This window comes from Astatotilapia calliptera, unplaced genomic scaffold (genome assembly GCF_900246225.1).
Source record: "Astatotilapia calliptera unplaced genomic scaffold, fAstCal1.2 U_scaffold_136, whole genome shotgun sequence".
Lineage (NCBI taxonomy): Eukaryota > Metazoa > Chordata > Actinopteri > Cichliformes > Cichlidae > Astatotilapia > Astatotilapia calliptera.
The window spans coordinates 1-22,006 of record NW_020535659.1 but is presented as its reverse complement, the minus strand read 5'-3'; the positions used below and the strand labels follow the sequence as shown (position 1 = coordinate 22,006).

General features: G+C 40.1%; 2 protein-coding genes across 3 annotated transcripts; both read right to left on the bottom strand.

The window, feature by feature from the left end:
• Positions 1-5,120: 5,120 nt before the first annotated feature.
• LOC113017493 (zinc finger protein 383-like) lies at positions 5,121-8,092 on the bottom strand. 2 transcript variants are annotated; one of them, XM_026160647.1, is made up of 4 exons: positions 7,820-8,092; positions 7,576-7,728; positions 5,897-6,467; positions 5,121-5,560 (listed from the first exon to the last, which is right to left on the bottom strand). In XM_026160647.1, the coding sequence occupies exons 1-4, from the start codon at positions 8,028-8,030 to the stop codon at positions 5,542-5,544; spliced, it is 954 nt and encodes a 317-aa protein (XP_026016432.1). In that variant the 5' UTR covers positions 8,031-8,092; the 3' UTR covers positions 5,121-5,541. The 2 variants fall into 2 exon arrangements, with proteins under 2 accessions (XP_026016432.1, XP_026016431.1); XM_026160646.1 differs by having other exon boundaries at positions 5,121-6,467; positions 7,820-8,091.
• A 7,208-nt stretch (positions 8,093-15,300) lies between these two features.
• Positions 15,301-21,821, bottom strand: LOC113017489 (zinc finger protein 420-like). Its single transcript, XM_026160641.1, has 2 exons — positions 21,649-21,821; positions 15,301-16,686 (listed from the first exon to the last, which is right to left on the bottom strand). The coding sequence occupies exons 1-2, from the start codon at positions 21,819-21,821 to the stop codon at positions 15,945-15,947; spliced, it is 915 nt and encodes a 304-aa protein (XP_026016426.1). The 3' UTR covers positions 15,301-15,944.
• Positions 21,822-22,006: the final 185 nt, after the last annotated feature.

Genomic DNA, 22,006 nt, shown 5'->3' with positions numbered 1-22,006 from the left:
TGCACACTGGTGAAAGGCCATATCCTTGCAGCACTTGTGGTAAAAGATTCAGTCAGAGGATGAACTTAAAGAAACACATGAAAATTCACACTGGTTAAATGTTTAATACTTTGAAAATGTGATACACCCCTGAGTCATAGCAATGTGTTGGTGGTAGAACTCACCCTGACCAGGGCCCTATTTCAGGAAGCCGGTTTAGAAAACTCAGAGTGAAAAACGATACTCAGGGTTGAGTAACCCCGAACTGTCCAACTCGGAATATTCGGTTTCAGAAAGGCTGATAACAATTAGTTCAATCAACGCGGAGTTGCTTTAACCCCAAGTTAAGCGCGCGCACGAGGATACATAAAGCCCTGATTAGTGGAGCACAGATTAAGCGAGTCACCATGGAGACGGAGGGAAAGAAGGCGCGGTCAATGTATTTTACAGCGCTTGACGCCGAAATTCTGATGGCAGCATATGTTGATAACATGCAAATCTTGCAGAAAAAAAGTAACACAGCCTCAGCTGCAAAAGAAAGGGAGCATGCATGGCAAAACATAGCCGACAGAGTCAATGCGTGAGTGTTAATTTAAACATTGATCGAGGGATTTCCACCCATTTAACACGTTATTTTATCATATGTTATTTTATATTTTATACATTTTATTTTGTGATGATGTGAGCACAAGTGCAACCCAACAGGCCCCAAACGTTCCTGGCAGCAAGTAAAAATGAAATATAAAAATATAGTCCAAACAGGTAAGGTGTAATTGTATTATGAGCCATAGTGCTTGGTCTGTTGTCCGATGTAAATCAATTGCAGTTAGAGGCTACATTAATTTTCTTTCTGTAAGCACTTATTGAAATTATCTGAGCATTACAAGTACATATTTGCTTACTCTGTATGCTCAAATGTGACCCATTATGGCCACTAGAAAAAAAACGGAGGCCCAAAAAACAGGTGGGGGTCCTCCACCACCCCCACCTGTTTTTTGGGCCTCCGTTTTTTTTTTGGCCAAGGAAACAGTCTGTACAGTGTGACACTTGGCTTCCACATTTGTGATAATGTTGGCAGCATCACATATGATCTTCACAGTGCAGAGAACACAAATTAGCATCCATTACTATAATGAAATAATTTGTTAGTTTGAAATGCTACAGGGAACTATGTACCTGTACATTAATGCTGTGGAAAGACTTCCTGTTCACATAGTCTCCTTCATTTACTGAAGGAGCAATGATTGGAATGTGAGTGCCATCTGTACAGCCAATCACGCCTGGGAACCCTGAAAATAAATGTAAAATTTAAGTAGTAGTCCAAGTATCACCACATCATGAATTAAGTTTTGTTCATCCTGCTACCTGCAATTTTGTGGCATCCCTCTTTGATGAATCTTGTGGGTCTATGACCGGGGAACACCACAAACGAGTACAGGAGACGTTTCAGTGCAACTGTAACATTCCTGACTGCCCGACAGACGGTAGCCTTGGAAACGCGCTCAGTAGTAAACCTGCTAGGGGGCAGGTTAGCTTCACGGAGTGTGTCGTCATAGTGACTCACTCAAGATGAATCTAAACTCGCTTTGTGAAACTGAAAACCCAGAGTTTTCGTTAACTCAGGGTATACTTACTCAGAGTTTGCACTAAACCGGCTTCCTGAAATAGGGCCCAGAAGTCGAATCACTGCAACACCTGAGTGAAAAGATGATTCATGTTCAAGACAGTATTTCAAGACGTTGTTTATTTGGTTTCATGCTTTATTCTTATAATTGTATCAGCCAAACTCATCCTACATTTTATAAAGGTTAAAGTTCAGTATGCTCCTGTTCAGTAGGGCCGGTGTCCTGCAAGTTTTAGATATCAACCTGGGTCAACACACCTGAATCACATGATTAGTTTGTTACCAAATCTCTGGAGAACTTCAAGACATGTTGAGGAGGTAATTTAGCCATTTGAATCAGCTGCAGGACCTGGCCCTCGAGGCCTGGAGTTACCCACCCCTGCTCTAATGTGTGAATGCAGCAGGAGAGTGTTCTCTTATTCAGCTGAAGTTTTTCTTTGTTTCTGATTTTTACCCACTACGATGCCAGGAGTAGTGCGCAAAAGTAGGACTGACTAACCAGTCAGTGGTGAGAGAGAGGTCCTTGCAAGCTCAGAATGAAAGGTTTGCTTTGGTTTAAATTTTGTTATGATTAATTTACCTGAATAAATATGCTGGACAAGTGAACCACAAAAAAAAGTGGAAGCTCACTGATGAAGATTTGAAGAGATTGGAGAGAGTTACAAGCTTTCCTTCTTTGGGAATTCACTTTGACTCTACAGTTAACCTTTGGAGCTGGAGTGTAGTGAAGAGGTGATATCAGTGCGGATGGGACGCTATAAAAAGATGTTTCTACATTGAGTCAAGCTTCTGGAGCACAGATGTTTTCAAACACAACTCTGAAGCGTGGTTCAAAACACCCATGTCACGTGATCACGACTAACAGAGGTTTTGGTGGACTTCACCTCAGTTTCAGTAGGTGGTGTACCTGCTGCTTATAGACATAGAGAAACAGACAGGTGTGTGAGCTCCATTTACTCATATCAGCAGAGAGAAAGTAGCACATGGTGCTGTCAACTCATAAAATATCTCAGTAAAAACTCTGCTTTCAAGGTGAAAATTAAAAAAAGTTAAAAGAAAAAGTTTTCAGCTCTGACTTTGCCTGGTCTCCATTTTTTCCTACTTTGAATAGAAAACATCATTTTCATCCTTTGCTAGCTTATGTGGTTGCAATTCTACTAGGTTTTAAAAATAGTTATGCAAAACAAAGTGTGCCTGCTCCGATAAGCCTTAAAGCAAGCCTATTCAAATGGCGGCCCGCGGGCCAAATGTGGCCCAGAAGCAACCTGTGAGTGGCCCTGCCTGTGGTCCTGGCAGAAACACAGAGAAATGGTCTGGATATGAAGCGTGTCTGTTTGTGACGGATGGGGCTCCATCCATGGCAGGAAAAGTGAGTGGTCAGCGAAATATTTATTTTAATTTGAAAGGGAATTATCAATATGTTTTTTTTGTTATTATTATTATTATTATTATTATTATTATTATTTCAAATGTGCAAAAAATAGTTTAGTTATAGCTCCCTTTTTTTTTTAAATGGACCTTTTGGTTTGCATTTGTGAGAGGTCACCAGATTTACAGGGGAATAGGAATAAAAAAAATACTTGTTTTTCAGTACAGTTGTGTGGGTTTGAAATTGATCATGATCTGCTGCTTACTGGCTTCAAAAAAAATATCTGGCCCAGATAAATTCCTCGGTTTGAAAATCTGGCCCAACTAACTTCATAGTTGAATAGCCATGCCTTAAAGGGTTAACCCTCTGGGGTCCAGGGTGTAGTTGGCTGTTTTTGACTAATTTTAATTTTCCCTCTATATTTCACCTTTAAAAACAGTTTATCTTCCCTTGTTTGGTATCATTATTTTCAGCACGACCTATGTGAATTTACAGTTTTTTTTCATTTTGACATACTGTATTAACACAATTGATCTTAAATCAGACAAAAAACATAAAATCAGAGTAGAAAAAAGTGATACTTTTTACTGTTACAACCACAAACATGTTTAACGAATCATTTTCATAATTTGAAATGCAAATATAAATTGTAAATATTAAAAATCTATGCATAAGTTTTGCAGACAACAAAGTTATATGCAGCTATTTACCCAAAAATGCAGCCACGGCTTTTTTGAATTAACTATTTTCAGACTATTTATTTGTTCTGCATTAAATAAGATTCCACACAAATTATTTGTGTCTCTCTTAAGAGAGAGAGAGAAAGTGTCCTGTTCTTTGTCGTTAGCTTGGCTCTGTCCCTAGTTCTCCTCTCTTCCAGGTTTAAAGCCACCGTTGACTTCGATGCCTGTATCAGTGATGTGTCGACAGGACAGGAAATCATGAAAAAGGATTTGTGTTTTCAACCTTTGGAGCTCAGATTGAAAAACAAACCAGTTATTAAAAACAGCCTGGTGTCTACACTATCAGCCAGTTTCACTTCCTTAATGAAGCCAACAAGATATTAGTGTGTGCTGAGTGCTTTTCTGATGCACAGCAATCCTTTCCTGGAGTTATTTCCAGCCGTTTGTCATCCCTCTGCGCTTTAGTGTTTTTTGTTGTCATGTCTGTGTTTGTCCACCAGGTGTCTCCCTCAGCTCTGTGTGACAGTTGTCTTTCAGTCTCACTTTAATGTTTTCTGCAGGTTCAGTTGTGTTTAATCATTTTCTTGCATATGAAATCAAGTCAGACACACAGAGCTCGTGAACTTACTGCCAACAAACTAAAATCAGTGCAAAAGCACCAAGGAGGAAAACTGCTTCATTTATTCTCTCAGATTAGCTTCACATTGTCAGATCCTGGAATGAACACAAGCCTTTTTCCTTTTTAAAAATAACCTGAGTTTGTTCACATTAAATACAATGAACTCCTCATTGATTATAATAATGAAAAGTAAACTTCCTGCAGTGTTTGCTGAGTCACAAACAGCAGACAAACAGATCAATGCAGATGAAATGACACATTCTTCACAAATGCACAAAGTGAGAAAAAAATCTTTGTGATCAATAAAGAACTACTGACTTCTCCGTGAAGTAGAAGAGAAACAACATAAAATTATTATTCAAAGAAATGAAGCTCTTGTTTTTTTATTCTACGAGTGCACTGACGTGACACTGTGATATTTTCAGTATACAGTTACATCCACACAAGACATTAGAGCTGCTGTTCTAACCTTCATTTGAATCCAAACGATTAATAGCACCAGCATCTCTCCCTTACCCAGTATCTACATGTCCATAAAGTGTGTTCTCGCCCTCATAGGGAGGCCGCAAAGAGACTAAAGCAGCCAGAAGTTGAACCTGGATTTTTTTAAATCCATAGTCAGATGATTGTCCATTGCGCCACAGGGAAGTGTTCTAGACAGACAGGTTTGAGCTGATTATGCACTCGTTCTGATAACATGTCACCCTACAACAAATAAACACTCCTAGTAGCAGCTACAACAGGCAGAAGACATTTGCTGTTGGATTTCTTGTGCCACAGACTTTGTAATTCACAATAAGTGACTTATTAAAACATTTTCCTCCTGAAAGTGAAACTCTGTCAAAAGAAGTTTGAAGGTAATCTTTATTTAGTTTATTCTGCATTTAGCAGACACAGCTGGATTTTTTTATATTAAAAAACAACAACAACAACAGCAAAGTCCAAGTACCGTGCCTGAAAATCATTACACTGTGTGACTGTGAGACAATATATTCAAGTATATATAAAAACTAAAACCAGATGTTTGTCTGAGACTTAAAAACCTGAATGAACACACTCAGCTTTGGTTACTCTTGCTTTGATTAAAAAAGAAAAAGACGAGGCTTCAGTAGAACAATAACAGAACTCGATCCCTGGATAATAAACAAAGAACAAGTCTACACAACAGGAGCAGACTCCTGCAAAAGGCTGCTCCTCTGTGTCGGCTCTACCACCAGCACACTGCTATAACTCGCAGCTGTCCCCATATTCTCTAAGCATGAAACAGTTAATCAGTGTGAATTCTCCTGTGCCGTATTAACTGCATATTCCAGATGAAACTTTCCCCACAGATGCTACAACAATGGTGCTTCTCGCCTGTGTGAACTCTCGCGTGAGATTTTAGAGCTGATTTTTTACTGAATTCTTTTCCACAGGTGCTACAAGGATACGACTTCTCATCTGTGTGAATTCTCACGTGAGCTTTCAATGCTGATAGGTCAATAAACTTTTCCCCACAGCTGTTACACGAGTACGGACACTCGCCAGTGTGAATTCTCATGTGATCCTTTAACTGTATCTTCCGAATGAATCTCTTCTCACAGGTACCACAAAAATATGGCTTCTCACCTGTGTGAATTCTCCTGTGCCGTATTAACTGCATATTCCAGATGAAACTTTCCCCACAGATGCTACAACAATGGTGCTTCTCGCCTGTGTGAACTCTCGCGTGAGATTTTAGAGCTGATTTTTTACTGAATTCTTTTCCACAGGTGCTACAAGGATACGACTTCTCACCTGTGTGAATTCTCATGTGATTTTTCAAGCGTGTCAGCTGACTGAATTTTTTGCCACATTTGCTACAAGGAAACCGTTTCTCTCCTGTGTGGACTGTCAAATGTGCAGCCAGTAAGCATTTATACTGAAACGTTTTCCCACAAGTGTCACACTGTAGAGACTTTTCCCTTGCTTCAGTTTGACTCTCTGAAGCAGCAGTGTTCTCTGCTAAAGCATCAGCCTCCTGCTTCAGTCCAAGCTGCTCTCCCTCCTGACTGCTGCAGAGCTCCTCCTGTTCCTCTTTAATCTGTGGAGGCTCTGGGTCCTCCTGGTCCAGACTGGAGTTCCTCTCCTGGTTACAGACCTGCTGCTCATCCAGACCCTCCTCTTCCTCACCCAGACCCTCCTCTTCCTCACCAACATGCTGCTGTTGGAGGTCTGAAGAGACAAATGCAGAAAAACAAGCTGTTGAGAAAACATTTGATCTGACCCCTCAGTAGTGATCAGATTTGATGAGGATTTAGCTGTTCCAATTCCATTCTCAAATCACTTAACGATTCAAATTTTTAATGGTTCTCTTATTGTTATTAGGTTCTCACTGGCTCCACTTTGAGAGTCCCGACTATCTCCAAGCAGCATATCAAAGGCATTACATACATGCAAATTAATTGCATGTGTGTGCATGTCGAAGGCATTTCATAACCGTTCTTTAAAGTAATGCAGTATGCTACTATGGGAGGGGTGTGGTCTCTGCCCCGCTGCAGTGGAAGGGTGGTGCAGTGAACTCTTGAGGCGGTGTCAGGGCAGCAGAGGGGACAGGTGTGTGTGCTGACTAATGACTCTCTCCATATATATAGTAACAGGTGAGACTGACAGGAGTGTGTGCAGTGCAGGAGCTGCGGAGGGAGCTGACTCCTGGCTCGAGAGTGCCTTAAACCAAAAACGCGAACTGCTAAACCAAGCAAAATAAAAGAAAACAACACGTCAAACACTGTGTGTGTCAGGTCATTGTTACAGTTATTTCCACCTGGAAGGAGTTATTCGTTACACTGTTCATTACATTACTTTTGGATTTATATAAACTTACAGGCTACAGCCCCACACACCAACACAAATCCCTATCCTCATGCAGGACACACGTGATCTTTCTCTTAGTATTTAGGTTAATTTCAAGTACAGTCAAGGATCAAAGCCAAATAATATATTTCATATAGATATCTGCAATCTAAACTATGGCATAAAAAATTATTTTGTCCTCTTGGAAGACTTTCTGATTTTAATCAAAGGACAGTTTTGTGCTGTTGAAAAGAGAACAAGATGTTTTGATGGTGTAGATTTTATTTAATAATAATAATACTTCAGTGTCCAACCTAACAAGCCTCTGTTCACTCTGTTCACTCTGAAAGTGTTTTTTCTCTTTATAATATTTATTATTGTACATTAATGAGACAAAAGTACTTCTTATCCAATTAATCCATTATTTGATAGAATAATCAATAGCTGCAGGCCTAATTCATTTTTATTACTACCATCACAGTTTACATACCTATTCTGTGTGACATTATATCAGGTTCACAGATGGTCTCCAGCAGTCCAAGCTGCTCTCCCTCCTGACTGCTGCAGAGTTCCTCCTGTTCCTCGTAAATCTGTGGAGGCTCTGGGTCCTCCTCTTCCTTACAGTTGTGTTGTTGTAGGGGGTCTTGAGGAACAAAGATTCAGATTTATCACCAATCAACCAAACACTGAAGAATCTGAGCTTGAACAGCACAGAGATAAAAACATGTCCATACCTATGATGTGTGAGTTTCTGTCGGGTTTCCGGCTGATATCCAGCAGTCTGTGCTGACGGTTGATCTCCTCCTCATACTGGACGATGGTTTTTTGAACCTCTGAGAAGATTTCTTCACAAACAGCAGTTAGTCTCTCCTTGATGAACTCTCTCAGATACTGTACTGAACTCATTGCTGCTTCAACTGAGACTGGGCGGATCAATACAAGCATCAATAGAAGTGACACAGATGTTAATATTGGTATCAGATCCACACTAACTTGACGGGATCAATACTTTAGCTTCTGTCTCTCTTCCGACTTCAGTCCGCTTCGTTAAAAAGCAGCCATGTCTGCACACACCGCTCCACTCAAACAGCCACACTTGCCCCTCCACTTCCTTCCTTCTCCTTCTTCTGAGCTTGATGGCAGTTGGCAAACCAGCTTACAGGTGTATTGCTGCCACCTACTGGAGTGAAACGTGGACAGGGAAAAAATGACAGACGTCTGTGTCGGGCTCGTTTTGATGACCTTCGTGTTGACGTTCGGCCGTACCACGTGACTGATTCAGTAAACGCTTTGTGCGTTTGGTGTGTGGCTCTCTCTACAAAGGAGATTTAGGGCCACGTTGAGAAAAAAAACCCTCTGGCATTTCTTAAATTTGTGACTTTATTGCACGTTTGTTTTCAGTCTTTTTGAACTTCGTTTTTTGCGATGGAAGCGAGATGGGACAGCCCACCCACTCCGACCCCGAATGAGTTTGCACATACTAATACCTTTGTGCACTCTTTTGTAGGAGGGCTGGATTTCCCTGAGGCACACTCTGAAAATCAGGGTTCAAGATAAACCTATTTGTTTTACTTCAATCCAACTTTATTTATAGAGCACTTTAAAAACAACATGTTTGACCAAAGTACTTTCCAGTGAAAAACAGTGATAAAAGTTAGAAAACCAATTATTACACAGAAAAAGAAAATACAATAACAATAAAATAAATAAATAAAAAATAGTAAAAATGAATAAAATAAAATATACAATAAATAAAATGAACAAACTAAAGAAGATTAAAAGTGACCAAAAACTGAATGGTACTACTAATCAAATGCCTTGGAAAAAAGTTTTTCAAGTGATTTAACAATCTCAAGTGTTGGGGCCAGCCTAACATGGAGGGGCAAGTTATTCCTTAATTTTGGGGCCACAACAGCAAAAGCTCAGTCCACCCAGTGTTTCAGTCTCAACTTGAATGAACTCAGCAGTGACTCCATAACACACAAGACCAAGTCCAGCATAGAGCGGCTGAGTGAATGTGGTCTGGACTCTGTGGAGGAGAGTCATGGTTTCAGAGACGCTGTAGAAAGACAGAATACCTGCTCTGTGATCCAGGTACACTCCTACTCTGGAGGACCGAGGACCTGAGAGGACAGTTTGGACTTTGTTGTAGTAAAATATATAACTGTCTGTGTCACAACGTAATGCCCAAGATTTCTCATTTAGTCCAAATCCACAGTGATATAAACCTCCTGTTCTGCTGAAATTCTTGTATGCGACCGCTACATAAACTGCTCCTCCTGTGCACTCCACCTCCCAGTAACAACGTCCAGTCAGACTCTCTTTGCTCAGCACTTGTTCATATTCAGTGAATCTCTCTGGATGACAAGAGTAAAACTGTCCGCCTTCTTTTAATGTTGCTTTTCGGTTCCCTTCAGATAGTACGAGCTCTTTATGTGCTGTGTTTGGATCCAGTGTAATTTTATGCAAATATCTTAAGAATCCAGCTCTGGTCTCTGGCTCTGCTGCTGAGTGTAAAACATCATTCTTCCTTTCTGCTGCAGCTTTGACTGTTTCATGGCATTTATGTTTATCCATTATGCAGACCTAACAGATACTCTGTTGATCAGTAAAAAAAGAAAATCTTCATCACCTTATCATGACGAGAGCCCGAGTTCTCCTGGAATTCAGAGATCCATAGTGAGATGTTCTTTGTTGTCCTCTTTGCAGCAGTAAATATGCTGGTTTCTCTTTCTCCACAGAAAATCAAAGTGTGTTTCAGCTTCAGATTCTGAGTTTTTCCTCTCTGGTCTTTGAAGTTTTGAGATTACACCAGTCCTTCAGCTGGTAAATATGTCAGAGCAAAGGAACCAGAAAATTTGCTGTCAGTGGTCAGCTGTTGAACAAAAAAAAAATCAAGCCAGATGTTACAAGCATTTTTTTAAGCATGCAAAGAAATAAAACTCCACATGAGATGAAACATTAATATGGAGAATAGTTCACTGAAAGAAACTTTCAATACACCAAGAAAACTAAAAAAGACAAAACAGACAAAAAGGAGGAGATCAAGCTGTAGAGACACAGACCAGAGCACAACCGAAAGTGAACTTCCTTACATCAAGGGCTCTCAGTTTTATAGAGTGGTTCACTCACCCACTCTTTATGTCAAATCCCCCTCATGATCTCATCAGAAAAACAGGGACTTTCGTGCCCTCTGATTACCACCATTACTCTGAGCCATAAGACTTGATTATCTCACTCCCTTGCAAAAACATCTCCCATTAACAGAGCACAGTCCATCTTCCATTATGTTCAGAGTGAAAATGTGGGAATAAAAAGCTTTAATGAAGTCCCATAAATAAAACAAACAGACATTATATATTGATCACTCATGCTCAGAACAGTCTATATGTTTTGAGATGCGATCCTTCTCAAAGACGTGACGCATGAAATGAGAACAACAATAAATTGTCATCTAGTGCTGATCTATGTGATTTTCCAGTGTTGGATCAAGTTTACTGAGAGTTCAAACTGAAGGGGACTTTACAGTGCTTTCATTGGTATATCATCAGTAATAAACACAATGGTTTTACGCTCCACACATCATATTTCAAAATGGAAAGGGTTAAAGGTCAGAATGGTTATATTGATGAAATACAGAGAGCTGGAGAGAACGGAGTGACTATCAGTCTGGTTTCCTGTGAAGAAAAACAGGAAAACAGATCACAAAGTTTTTATAGGTTTCATTCAGAATTAATAAGCCAAGACTGTAAAAGAAGAAAAAATCTGTGTAAAAGTGAATAATTTTTCATAGTAGTTATCTTTTCTTCTGTACACATTTCTCAACTACTGCATTGCACTTGCACTGGTGAAAAAGTTCAAGGGTGACCATTACACCGACAGGCTTCATTTGGCTTGGGTTTCATCTGGAGAAGCTTTCTTTACCTTCTGTGGTAAATATTAATACTTTAGCTCAGTATCATTTTATATACAGACGACTATTATTGGAGTATCTTGTGTCTGCTGCATCCAGATAAATCAGGAATATTTAACAGACTCGTTTTGAAATACTAGTGATTTACGTGACTTAAGCTTTACATTTTAGTAAATATAAATTTTATTTCTGGCTATGTTACCACCTGTTTTTGGACTCAGGTGGCCTGACAAGCACCAGTATTTATTAGCCACAGACAGGTGCCGCGAGAGCTGAGGCTCGGGTGTGAAATTTATGGTTTTCAGGGTTTTTATAGTTGTTGTTTTTAACGTGTTTATCATTAACTCTGTTTCCCTGGGTCTTTTCCCGTGTGTTATGAATAAATCTTCAATTTTCTGGTAGCGGTACTGGTTTTATTTTGTTGTATTGATCCGTGAAAATATTGTCGGACATAAACTGGTCTGGGACCGCTGAGTTAAATTAATTCTGCACCCAGTATGTTTACCATTATGTGCATGCTGTAGTACATAGAACGGTTTAGTAAATATTTGCAGACAGTCTTTGTGTAACCGTGTTCATTACATTGCAGCGTAATATGTTTGTATTGAGGATTTAGCAGAACATTGAGCACATAACTGTGTGCCTTTTATTCCATCAATATCCTTAGATCTGAATTATTTATTAGTTATCTGAAATGTGCATTATGAGCTTTCACCAAATGAAGCACTCTAAACACTGCGCTGGAAAAGTCCCTTACTTCACTCACTGAAAAAGGATGAAGATATAAGCAATGATGACTCAGGAAATGAAGGAAGCCCCTGATTTTCTACAAAAATAAGCTAACTCAATCAGAACATTAAAGTTTTTTTTTTCAATAAACAGCTTGTAAAACACAGAATGCCATTAAGTGCTTATATTTAGTCTTGATGTATACTTAGTGGCACTTTAAGCACAGTCATGCAGCTCTACATCGGCACAAAGTCTCACTCTGTTTTATCCTGCTGGCTTTTTAGAAATCTGCTTAAATGAATGCTGTGATGATGATAATAATAATAATCCAGCTCAGACTAATCAATATTAAACTTTGTTTTATTCAATGCATTTCTTCTGTAACTGAAAAATAAAAACAGATAAAACATAATAGCATGTCTTCAGTCTGAAAAAGGTGAGTCAAAGGAAAAGAACGTCCTCAAATTCATCCAGGCTGCTGGAATTTGTAAATTTCCCCCTCAGGGTAACTCTCCTCCTCATATCTGGTTGTCAAGTCTTTGCCTCGGTGTCATGCTATTTCTTTTCATATTGTTCAAGACCTTTGGATTCTGGAGTTAATTTTCTATTGATTTCATACTTTAAAAATAAATAAATATATATATATATATATATATACATATATACACACACATACATATTGTAGCGAACCCCCCCCCGAATGAAGGATGACACTTTACTGATGACGTTTTGAAGGTTTAATGGCAGTAAACCATCAATTTCACCATAAGAGCTGGGGATGTATACATAGAAACAGCGTGCAAGCAAAAATAATCCACACTCTTACAATCGTAAACCTTATAACACTTCCCCTGCCAGTGGCGGACTCCCTCAGACATCGGTGCGTTGGTGGTTCTTTGTGTCTGGGGATGGGCGTCCAGGTACACACCGGCTCACCCCTTGGCGGCCGCTTATCGGGGCCTGGAGCCTGGGGCTCGGTCACTCAGGCACGGCTGGCTGCCGGCGGAGCTCACGGGCGCGTCACTGCAACTCCCCCTGGCTTCTGCTCCGCGGCTGCTGAGTGAGCCCTCATCTGGGACTCTCCTCAGCTCTTTCTGGGACAGTGGTGCGGCTGCCCCTCTGTTGGTCTTCCTTGGTCTCTTGTGTTCTGGGGGCCTCTGGATGTCTGGAGTTTTGATCTCCTCCATACCTGCTTCATGCCCTGAAGGGCGGGGCTGTGGCCCCCCCACACCCTCTAGCAGATCATTACATGGAGAAACCTTTTTAAAAAAACAAAAACAAGCGCGTCCATGCTCACAGGTGTACACACGGGTGATCACACCCACAAACTACACCCCTTTTGGCTCCTACCTCAAAGCACACTGTGTTCTGTTGATCTTATGTGCTGCACAATAATGTTTAACATTTAGTATTTACTGTCATATTCCCATATATCATTGTGATGCTGTTTATTCTATTACTCTTGTTCTCTTCTGCTTGTTTCTTTTTTCTTTCTCAGCAGGTGATCCAGGTGATTGATATATGCATTTTTTTTCTCTGCCCGTTCTGTTGGTTTTTGTTTTTTGCCCTTCTCCCCCGTCCCTCTTCTCAGCTGTTTCTCTTTCCCTCTTTCTTTCTCCCCTTCTTTCCTCCAGTCAAGTCTGTCCCGTATTCAGCAAGTGAAAATAAAATAAACAATAAAAGGTGAATCAAATGGACCATTACGGCAAGGCTGGGATGGTCAGTTTGGTAAAGTAAATCCGTTGGGCATCTTTCTTTGCCTTTAGACAACAATTCTGATGGCAAAAGAGCCAAACGGGACAGGCAAAAAAAAAATAAAAAAATTCCTAAATTGCAAAATAAAATTATGTTCATCCACACATACATAACCAAAGAGGGGCAAATTACAAATTACTACTACCAGACCTCATAAATAGTCACATAGTCGACTCTTTCTACAGAGGTTACCTTAACATCTTTGCACATCTGTAATTTCAACCATTGGTATCCCAAAAGCACCAAAGGAGTTGAGGACTCTGTTGTAAGGGTTTCAGCAGAGGCAGTAAGCGTCATTACTTAAAAATGACATAAGGATGAAACTCAGTGGGAAGCCGAGATGACAGCGAGAAGCATGTTTATGCAAAGTTTCTAGTCTGTCCCATGGACTGATATATAAGGAGACTCAACATTTTGTTCTATATAACAGAGGGCATAAGAAAATGATACACCCAATAATTTTCTCTTGTTACTATACTGGATGTTTTATGTGTCATTAGGCCAATTATAAATAAAGGATATGCATTGACAGAATATGTTGCAGCTCTAAAACCATGGGTCCACTTTATTTCACCTTTTTCTGAATATCTTCAGCTCATGAAACGGCTGTTATGAGTTTCCATCACTAGTGGATGATCTTCCAGTACTTGATGGATTGGTTTAAAAGTTCAGTTTGAATTTATGATCACTTTGATGATCTACTGACTTTCCCCCCTATAGTCTGAGTAAATTTTCAACAACTACCAGATAGATTGCCATGGATAAGTGACAAGAGTGCCTATCAAAATCTGTGACCAATTAGCCTCAGCATTACTCTTTGCTTGTGATAAATGTGCTGGTGGCACATAGAAAAAATGACAACCGTGGTATTAGTTATAACTACATGACTTAACATCATCATTGATGTTAACGTTTAGCTTGTGTAGCTGGTCTAAAGTTCCTGACAGAGCTACACTTTTTTATTAAAATATTCTTGGCCGAGCACAATTAGGAAATACGGAATGAATGAATGCTCTTCTAAACTCTGAAAAACTCTTGTTTTGTTTTTTTTTAAACAAACTGTATTTAAGAGCTGAGTCAATTAAACACTGGAAAATTTCCCATGGGATTTGAGGGTGGGTGCGGGACCTCAGTATGGCCCTGTGGAGCAGACCTTTTGATGTACATCCTTCTCCTTAAAAAGAGAAAATACAAAAAAGAGAAAAAAATAAAAATAAAAAAATAACATGAAGTTCGTTTCAACGTAACATTTAACAAATGTAGCGACAGTCACAAAAACATCTAAGCGTGTCCTTATTTATATCATAACCATACCTTGTGCCTCTATCAAGGGGGCTTCTAATGACAAAAGAAATCTCCATAGGCTCCGTTAAGCCATCACATTTCAAAACTCCCGCAACTGCTGCTGAAAACTGCAACAGTTTTACAGGAAATCGTCCCATCAAAATAAAAGCTTCTACACCCGAACAGGAAGTTGGTAGTAGAAAACAGCAATGAGTGCCAAAATAAGGTGCAAGGAAAGGCATTCAGGGTTATTTACATATATATATAATTTTGGCACCAGGAATCTGAATTTGAGTATTTTTCTGTACCACATAATGACATAAAATCTAATAAAATACAAATAATGACTGATTTGATGAGCAAAAAGCAATGAGAAAACTCAGAAAAAAATTTGTTACTGCAGCTACAACTCGTGCATCTTGTTAAAGGATGGAAAGGCAAACAGAAACTATAATACACCGGGCCGTATTTATCTGAAATCCAGAGCAGGGAAAGCATTTTCTAGAGATACCACAGAAAAAAAATACTCAAAAGAAGTTTTGATGAAATATTTATTTAAACTTTGACAAAGGATAATTAACTCCAATAAACAATAAAATAAAAGAACAGGAGCATACTGAACTAGAACCTTCATGAAATGTAAGAATGTCAGGTTTTCCCTGAAACAATTTTAACAGTGCTTCCTGGTGGGCCATGATGGTACTGCATGTGGGCTGCAGTAATAACAACAGAAATTCAGCTTTACATTATTTAGGAGCAGGTCAAGTTGCATATTTATAAAAATACATTTATTCAAATAAAAAGTGAATTACAACCAACATAGAACATGATTAGTTTACTCAGAACGTACTGCTCTTTTACTGACGTTTGTGTCCCAGTGGCAGGTGGGTCACACTTTAGCCTTAATGCTAAGTATGAATGGGCAGCATTATCAATTTATAACCAACAACCTTTGTTGCTTCTGTTTTACGAATAAAAGTCTCAACAAATAAATCACTCTTGTGTTTTGATTGATAAAGAATTACAATGTTTCTGGGTTGTTGTTTTTTTTTAAGTGAGCTTCTCTCTTCACTTCGAGAATGGCTTTTCACTCAGGTGTCGCAGTAATTTGACTTCTGGTCAGTGTGAGCTCTACCACCAACACGCTGCTATGACTCACAGCTGTCCCACATGAAACCTTAACCAGTGTGAATTTTCATGTGTTTCTTTAATTGTATCATCTGAATGAATCTTTTCCCACAGGTGCTACAACAATGCGGTTTCTCACCTGTGTGAATTCTCACATGTCGCTCCATACCCGACTTCTCTCTGAATTTTTTACCACAAATAGCACAAGAATACGGTTTCTCCCCCGTGTGAATTCTTACATGACGTTCCAAATCGGATTTCTGACCAAATCTTTTCTCACAAACGGTACAAGAATACAGCTTCTCACCTGTGTGAACTCTCAGATGTGTAATCAGATGGGATCTATAGGGAAACATTTTTCCACAGGTGTTGCATTGCACAGAATTTTTCCTTGTATGAGTTTTACTCTGACTGTCTGACACAAGAGTGTCGTCTAGACTTTTACCATGATCTGTTCTCTTCTTCAGCTCTGCTTCAGGAGAGCTGAGAGGAAGGTACTGCTCACTGTTTGGTTCTGGTTCACTGTGGTCACTTTGCTCATAAGTTAGAGTCACCATGAAGGTATCAGCCTCCTGCTTCAGTCCAAGCTGCTCTCCCTCCTGACTGCTGCACAGTTCCTCCTGTTCCTCTTTAATCTGTGGAGGCTCTGGGTCCTCCTGTTCCTCTTTAATCTGGAAAAAGATTAAACTGGAGTTCATCTCCTGGTTACAGACCTGCTGCTCATCCACACTCTCATTTTCCACACAGTCGTGTAGTTGTGGGAGGTCTTCAGGAACTAAAACAAACAGAAAAAAAACAAACAAACAAGGTCACTCATGTAATTATACAAAAACTACAAAGCTCAGCATAACTGGTGCCACAGTAAGGTCCCAGTCATGCTCAAGAAATATATGAATGTATAATATTTTCATCACACGAGGCACCCCGGTGGCACCCTCAGATGCTGGGGGGGGGGGGGGGGGGGGATTTACAGGTACTGATGAGCAGAAAATATATACATATTTTCAATGCTTAAAATTAAAAGTTTCAGGGCTCAAATGTGTAAATGTCACATCAGAAATAAAGAGCACATAGCTTATATATATTAATATATAAATATATAAATTTGTGAATATACAAGCTTAATAGGGTTCTGCTGACACTGCTCTTGTCATATTTGCAGCATTTATGTTGGGTTTTGGTGTCAGGAAGCAGAAAGACTGTCTGAACAGGGAAAGTTAATAACCACCGTCACAATAGAGCTCAACAGTGAAGCTCAAAGTGAAAATCGCATTCAGGGATTTTGATTATGAGCATAATGTTGTGACCATATAAGTAGACTTGCTAAAGGCTACGACACTCTGAAACGATGGTATGTGCTACGTGATATCAAGCATGTTTGAACAAAAAAGCCTTTGTGGAAAAGAACAAAGCTACCTACGATCGCAAACTGAAACAGTGATGTCTCGATTGGTAAAATTTACAGTTACCACATTTTGTTAATGTCAAAGCTCCTCACTGTGAACAAAAACGTCAAAGTAAACTGCAGGTTGACTGCCATGAAAACGTTTCTAACAACCCTTATCAGAAACTTAAACATGAACCTGTTAAAGAAGGTAACAAGGTTGCTGAAAGTGGCTGAAGCTAAAATAGCCAGAGCCAGTCACAAGCCAGTAGCCTCAGTATAAGCAAAGGATCAAGGAGGAAAGTTACGGAGATGATGAAAAAAATTACCAAAATTTTTTCTTATATTTGCTGAAGTCAGGGTTATACGGTGAGGTGCTGATGCAATGACCTGAGCACCCCCCAACTGCTCGTCTTAACCTAAAGGAGGTGGAACACTTAACTGTTTCTACCCTACCAAACCTCTTATTAGAATGTTCCTGATTCCTGAAAGTTCTCTAAGGACATATCTGATAAACATTTTAAATTCCTAAATACAGCTTAGACATTTATTCAGCTGTGTGAAAACCAAGGAGGAACCCACCCAAGGGAAGTTTTATTTTAACTAATCTAATCTAATAACTTTAATCTCAGCCAAACCGATTTACTCACGAACAAATAAAACTGAAAAAAGCCAAACAATAACATTTTTAGGTTATCTAAGTGACATATATATCATGATTAACCTGGGTAGTGAAATGATGTGCCGTGAATTTGCTATTCTCGCCGGCTCTATTGACCATCAAGCTCCCGGCTAACTATCGAGCTGGTGGATAACAGACGTCTCTGAAAACGTCGGAGCACTTCTGCAAATATGTGATATCTTGATAAACCAAGCAGATATTTGAAGTTTACACAGCAACAATCACAGCTGAAAATATGTTAAAAGTTTATTTGTGACCCAAAAAGAGCATTAAGAGAAATATTAAAACTTGGCTGGGCTGCGCTATGAATTCTGGGATATGGTGGGCCACGAAGGACACACCCGTACCATCCTTCAAATTTGGGGAAAAGGAGGACGCATTTGCCGGCTGCATTCGGAACAGTCTACAAATTTGGACAGCCTTTGTCGCGTCACTGTGACGTAAACGGCCTACAATTGCGGCCTCAGAAGGATGCAGCCCATGAATTTGGACACTCCATATGTATCTCCCATTATTTCTTTCTCCTTCTGTTCTTCACATGCCTCCTCCACCACTGGTCTCTTTTGTCTCTCATCTACACCTCAAACCTCATCGCCTGAACTTTAGTCAAGGGTATAACACACACAAAGGTGCATGAACATGCTTATTTATTTATGATATTGTTGCAATTAGGAATTTTCAACATGCAACTTTCCCTCCAATAAACAGTTTAATTACATTCTCACATCACAGAGAGTTCAATCACCAAGTGTCCAAGTGTTCCCTGACTCATTTACTCCTTTTACAAAGTTTTATAATCTCCTCCAAAGTAAATAGTTGGAAATGTCCACAATCAGCATTATGAGGTAAACAGTGACCTGATAGCCTAAACTCGATAAACTACATAAATGCCAGACACAGTGTTTGAGTTGACTGGGGAGGTAAAAACTATCACTATGAGTTTTTTAAGTGTTTGCATTATTTAAATATATTAAAATATAGTGTGAACAAAAACATTTGTATACACAATCAATAGCAGAAACATGCTCCCTGGAACCAGACCTGGGTAGGGAGTAGGGCTGGGCCATATTATACTGTTCACAGTAATACCGGTACAATGTTATATAGAATATGGGTAAAACGCGCATGTGGAGCGCCTTTGACTTCATACGCACATGGCCGGAAAAGCATGGCGGCAAGGGAAGATGAGAAGGGGGAAAGTGGATCGTTGAGTGAAATGGATGAATTGGTTTGTAAAAATGGTGCAACTTCAGTGGTGTGGAACTAGTTTGGTGTTTGTCTATCAGATAGCCACCAAAGCACAATTTTTTTGGTAGAACATGCAAAAAGGCCATTTGTTATTACCAATTTATGGGACTAATAAGGTGCTCGGTAAAAGCCTTAAATTTCTCAAAATCGACGACAGTTGCCACCTTATAATTCAGTGTGCCAGTGAGCTTTAATGCACACAAAAAAACAGCTGCTTGTTTAAGTGAAAATAAATTGATGGGTTTTTTTGCGCTAGTAAAGTTGTGAAGTTGTATTCTGTATTTTGTCTCGCATCAATTATAGGCCTGGAGTTTGCCAAACCTGCCATACCCTAGCTAGTTAGAGCCCGAAGAAGATAGATGGGCTCACTCCGTAGTCCCATCTCCTAGGGCAGGGGTGTCAAACTCCAGTTCTGGAGGGCCAGCATCCTGCTTGTTTTTGAGATATCCTGGCCCTACCTGCTGCCAATTACCTGGATCAGGTGTGCTTTGCCATTAAGAAGCTTCAAGGGGCGATCGTGGCTCAAGAGTTGGGAGTTCGCCTTGTAATCGGAAGGTTGCTGGTTCGAGCCCCAGCTTGGTCAGTCTCGGTCGTTGTGTCCTTGGGCAAGACACTTCACCCGTTGCCTACTGGTGGTCAGAGGGCCCGGTGGTGCCAGTGTCCAGCAGCCTCGCCTCTGTCAGTGCACCCCAGGGTGGCTGTGACTACAATGTAGCTTGCCATCACCAGTGTGTGAATGTGTGGGAAGGGTGGATGACTGGTTGTGGTAAAGCGCTTTTCTAAGGACTAGAAAGCGCTATACAAATACAAATACAGGCCATTTACCCAGTTGTAGGAAAACAAGCAGGACAGCAGCCCTCGAGGCCTGCGAGTTTGACACCTTTGGCCTATGAGTTAGAGCCAATGTGTGTCAGGCGGTGGTCTGACACACAATCCTCAGCTATCAAGTGGTAAGAGCCTGAGCTAGTGAATGAAGCTGAAAGATACCAAAAGCAAAAGGGTCTAGACTGACCAGACCCTCGTTAGAGATAAGGTAGAAGCTGATAGTAGGTCAATACTGCCCCACATGAAATTGCCAGTTGAGGAAGTTCAGGCACCTGAAAAGCTCCTTAGGTGACTCCTGGGCTCCAGAAAAGGTTTTTCAACCATGTCACCAGAAAAGATACCCAGGTTCAAGACATGCTGAAGAGATTATATCTCTCAGCTACGTTGTTTATTTCAGCATGCAGCATACCTGTCATAGTAAGTTTAGAGCACTTGGTGCTGATAAGTGTCTTTAAATGGAGCTGCAATGCCTTTCAGTGGTTTCACTGAATTTGCCAATACAACAAGTTGCAAACAGCCGTTCATACAAAATATGTCTGTGTTAATATAATCTACATGCAGTGTTACAAAAACAATGTCTTGATCAAAGGTAAATATATGTAATGAACCCTGGTGATCAGACTTGTAATTGTGTAATTCTGTAATGTAGTTCCCATGTAATGGTTTTCTTGATATGCCTCTGACCCGTTTGAATGGATGCCTTCACCTTCTGTAAGTTACACTGTGTTGGTCAGTCAGCTTGACAGGCAGGTACATAAAATTACATAAAATAAGAAAATGTGCTTCCATCAGTTCACCAGCTGCTCACATGGATCCCAACAATAACACAACTCATTTAACAGAATCAACAGACAGATGCAATTTACAGGATGTTAAAGTGGTGATGTGCATACAATCAGCCTGACAATGTAAACACAACAATAAAGATTCTCAGGGAAGCAGAATGGTTTCCATTTTCATCATGAATAACGTGATGATTTAATTGACAGACGGTTTGTCACTCAGGTGTGTCAGCGTGTAAACCAGTGCACTGACTATCTAAACTTGAGTGGGGGTGCAGTGATTGTTAGGGAAATGATTAATCATAGTTAGTCTTTTACTACAAACTAACTGCACATTTGACCTGACAGGCGGGTCAGTCTGTCTCTACAGTAACATCATGGCCTTTGGTCACATGTCTGCCTGCAGTGTTTCCACAAACATCTCTTCATGTTTGTGGAAACACTGAATTGTCCTACATCTGCTCAGCCTTTGAAGTAAACTCCGGTCTGTTTGAATTTAGTCAGTAAGTATAAATAAATAAATAAATAACAGCGAATAGTTTCTTAGTTCTAACTCACTAATCTACAGGCTGAGTTGGTGGGCTATACTGGCCAACACTGAAATCCTGTTATTTGATTATTAGCATTATATTTTTTAATCTTACTGACTATTTATGTCGTAGTGTTTACGTCTGAACACGGGTCTTTTTAAACTCCAATTTTCGTCCGGAGTTTTGTCGAAATGCTGACAAACAACAGTAAACCTGGAGCACCCAGTTTAACTTCTTCTAGTAAAGTCAGTCACACTGAAGAATCTGAGCTTGAGCAGCACAGAGATAAAAACATGTCCATACCTGATGATGTGTGAGTTTCTGTCGGGTTTCCGGCTGATATCCAGCAGTCTGTGCTGACGGTTGATCTCCTCCTCATACTGGACGATGGTTTTTTGAACCTCTGAGAAGATTTCCTCACAAACAGCAGTTAGTCTCTCCTTGATGAACTCTCTCAGATACTGAGCTGAACTCATCGCTGCTTCCGCTGAGGCTGGACGGATCGATACAAGCATCGATGAAGCGATACAGACGTTGGGATCAGATCCACACTGACGTGACGGTTTGTGTCTCGCCTTTAATTTCGATCCGCTTCGTCAAACAGCAGCCATGTCTGTGCACCCCGCTCTTGGCTCCTCCCCTGCTCTGCAGTGGTTTGCTC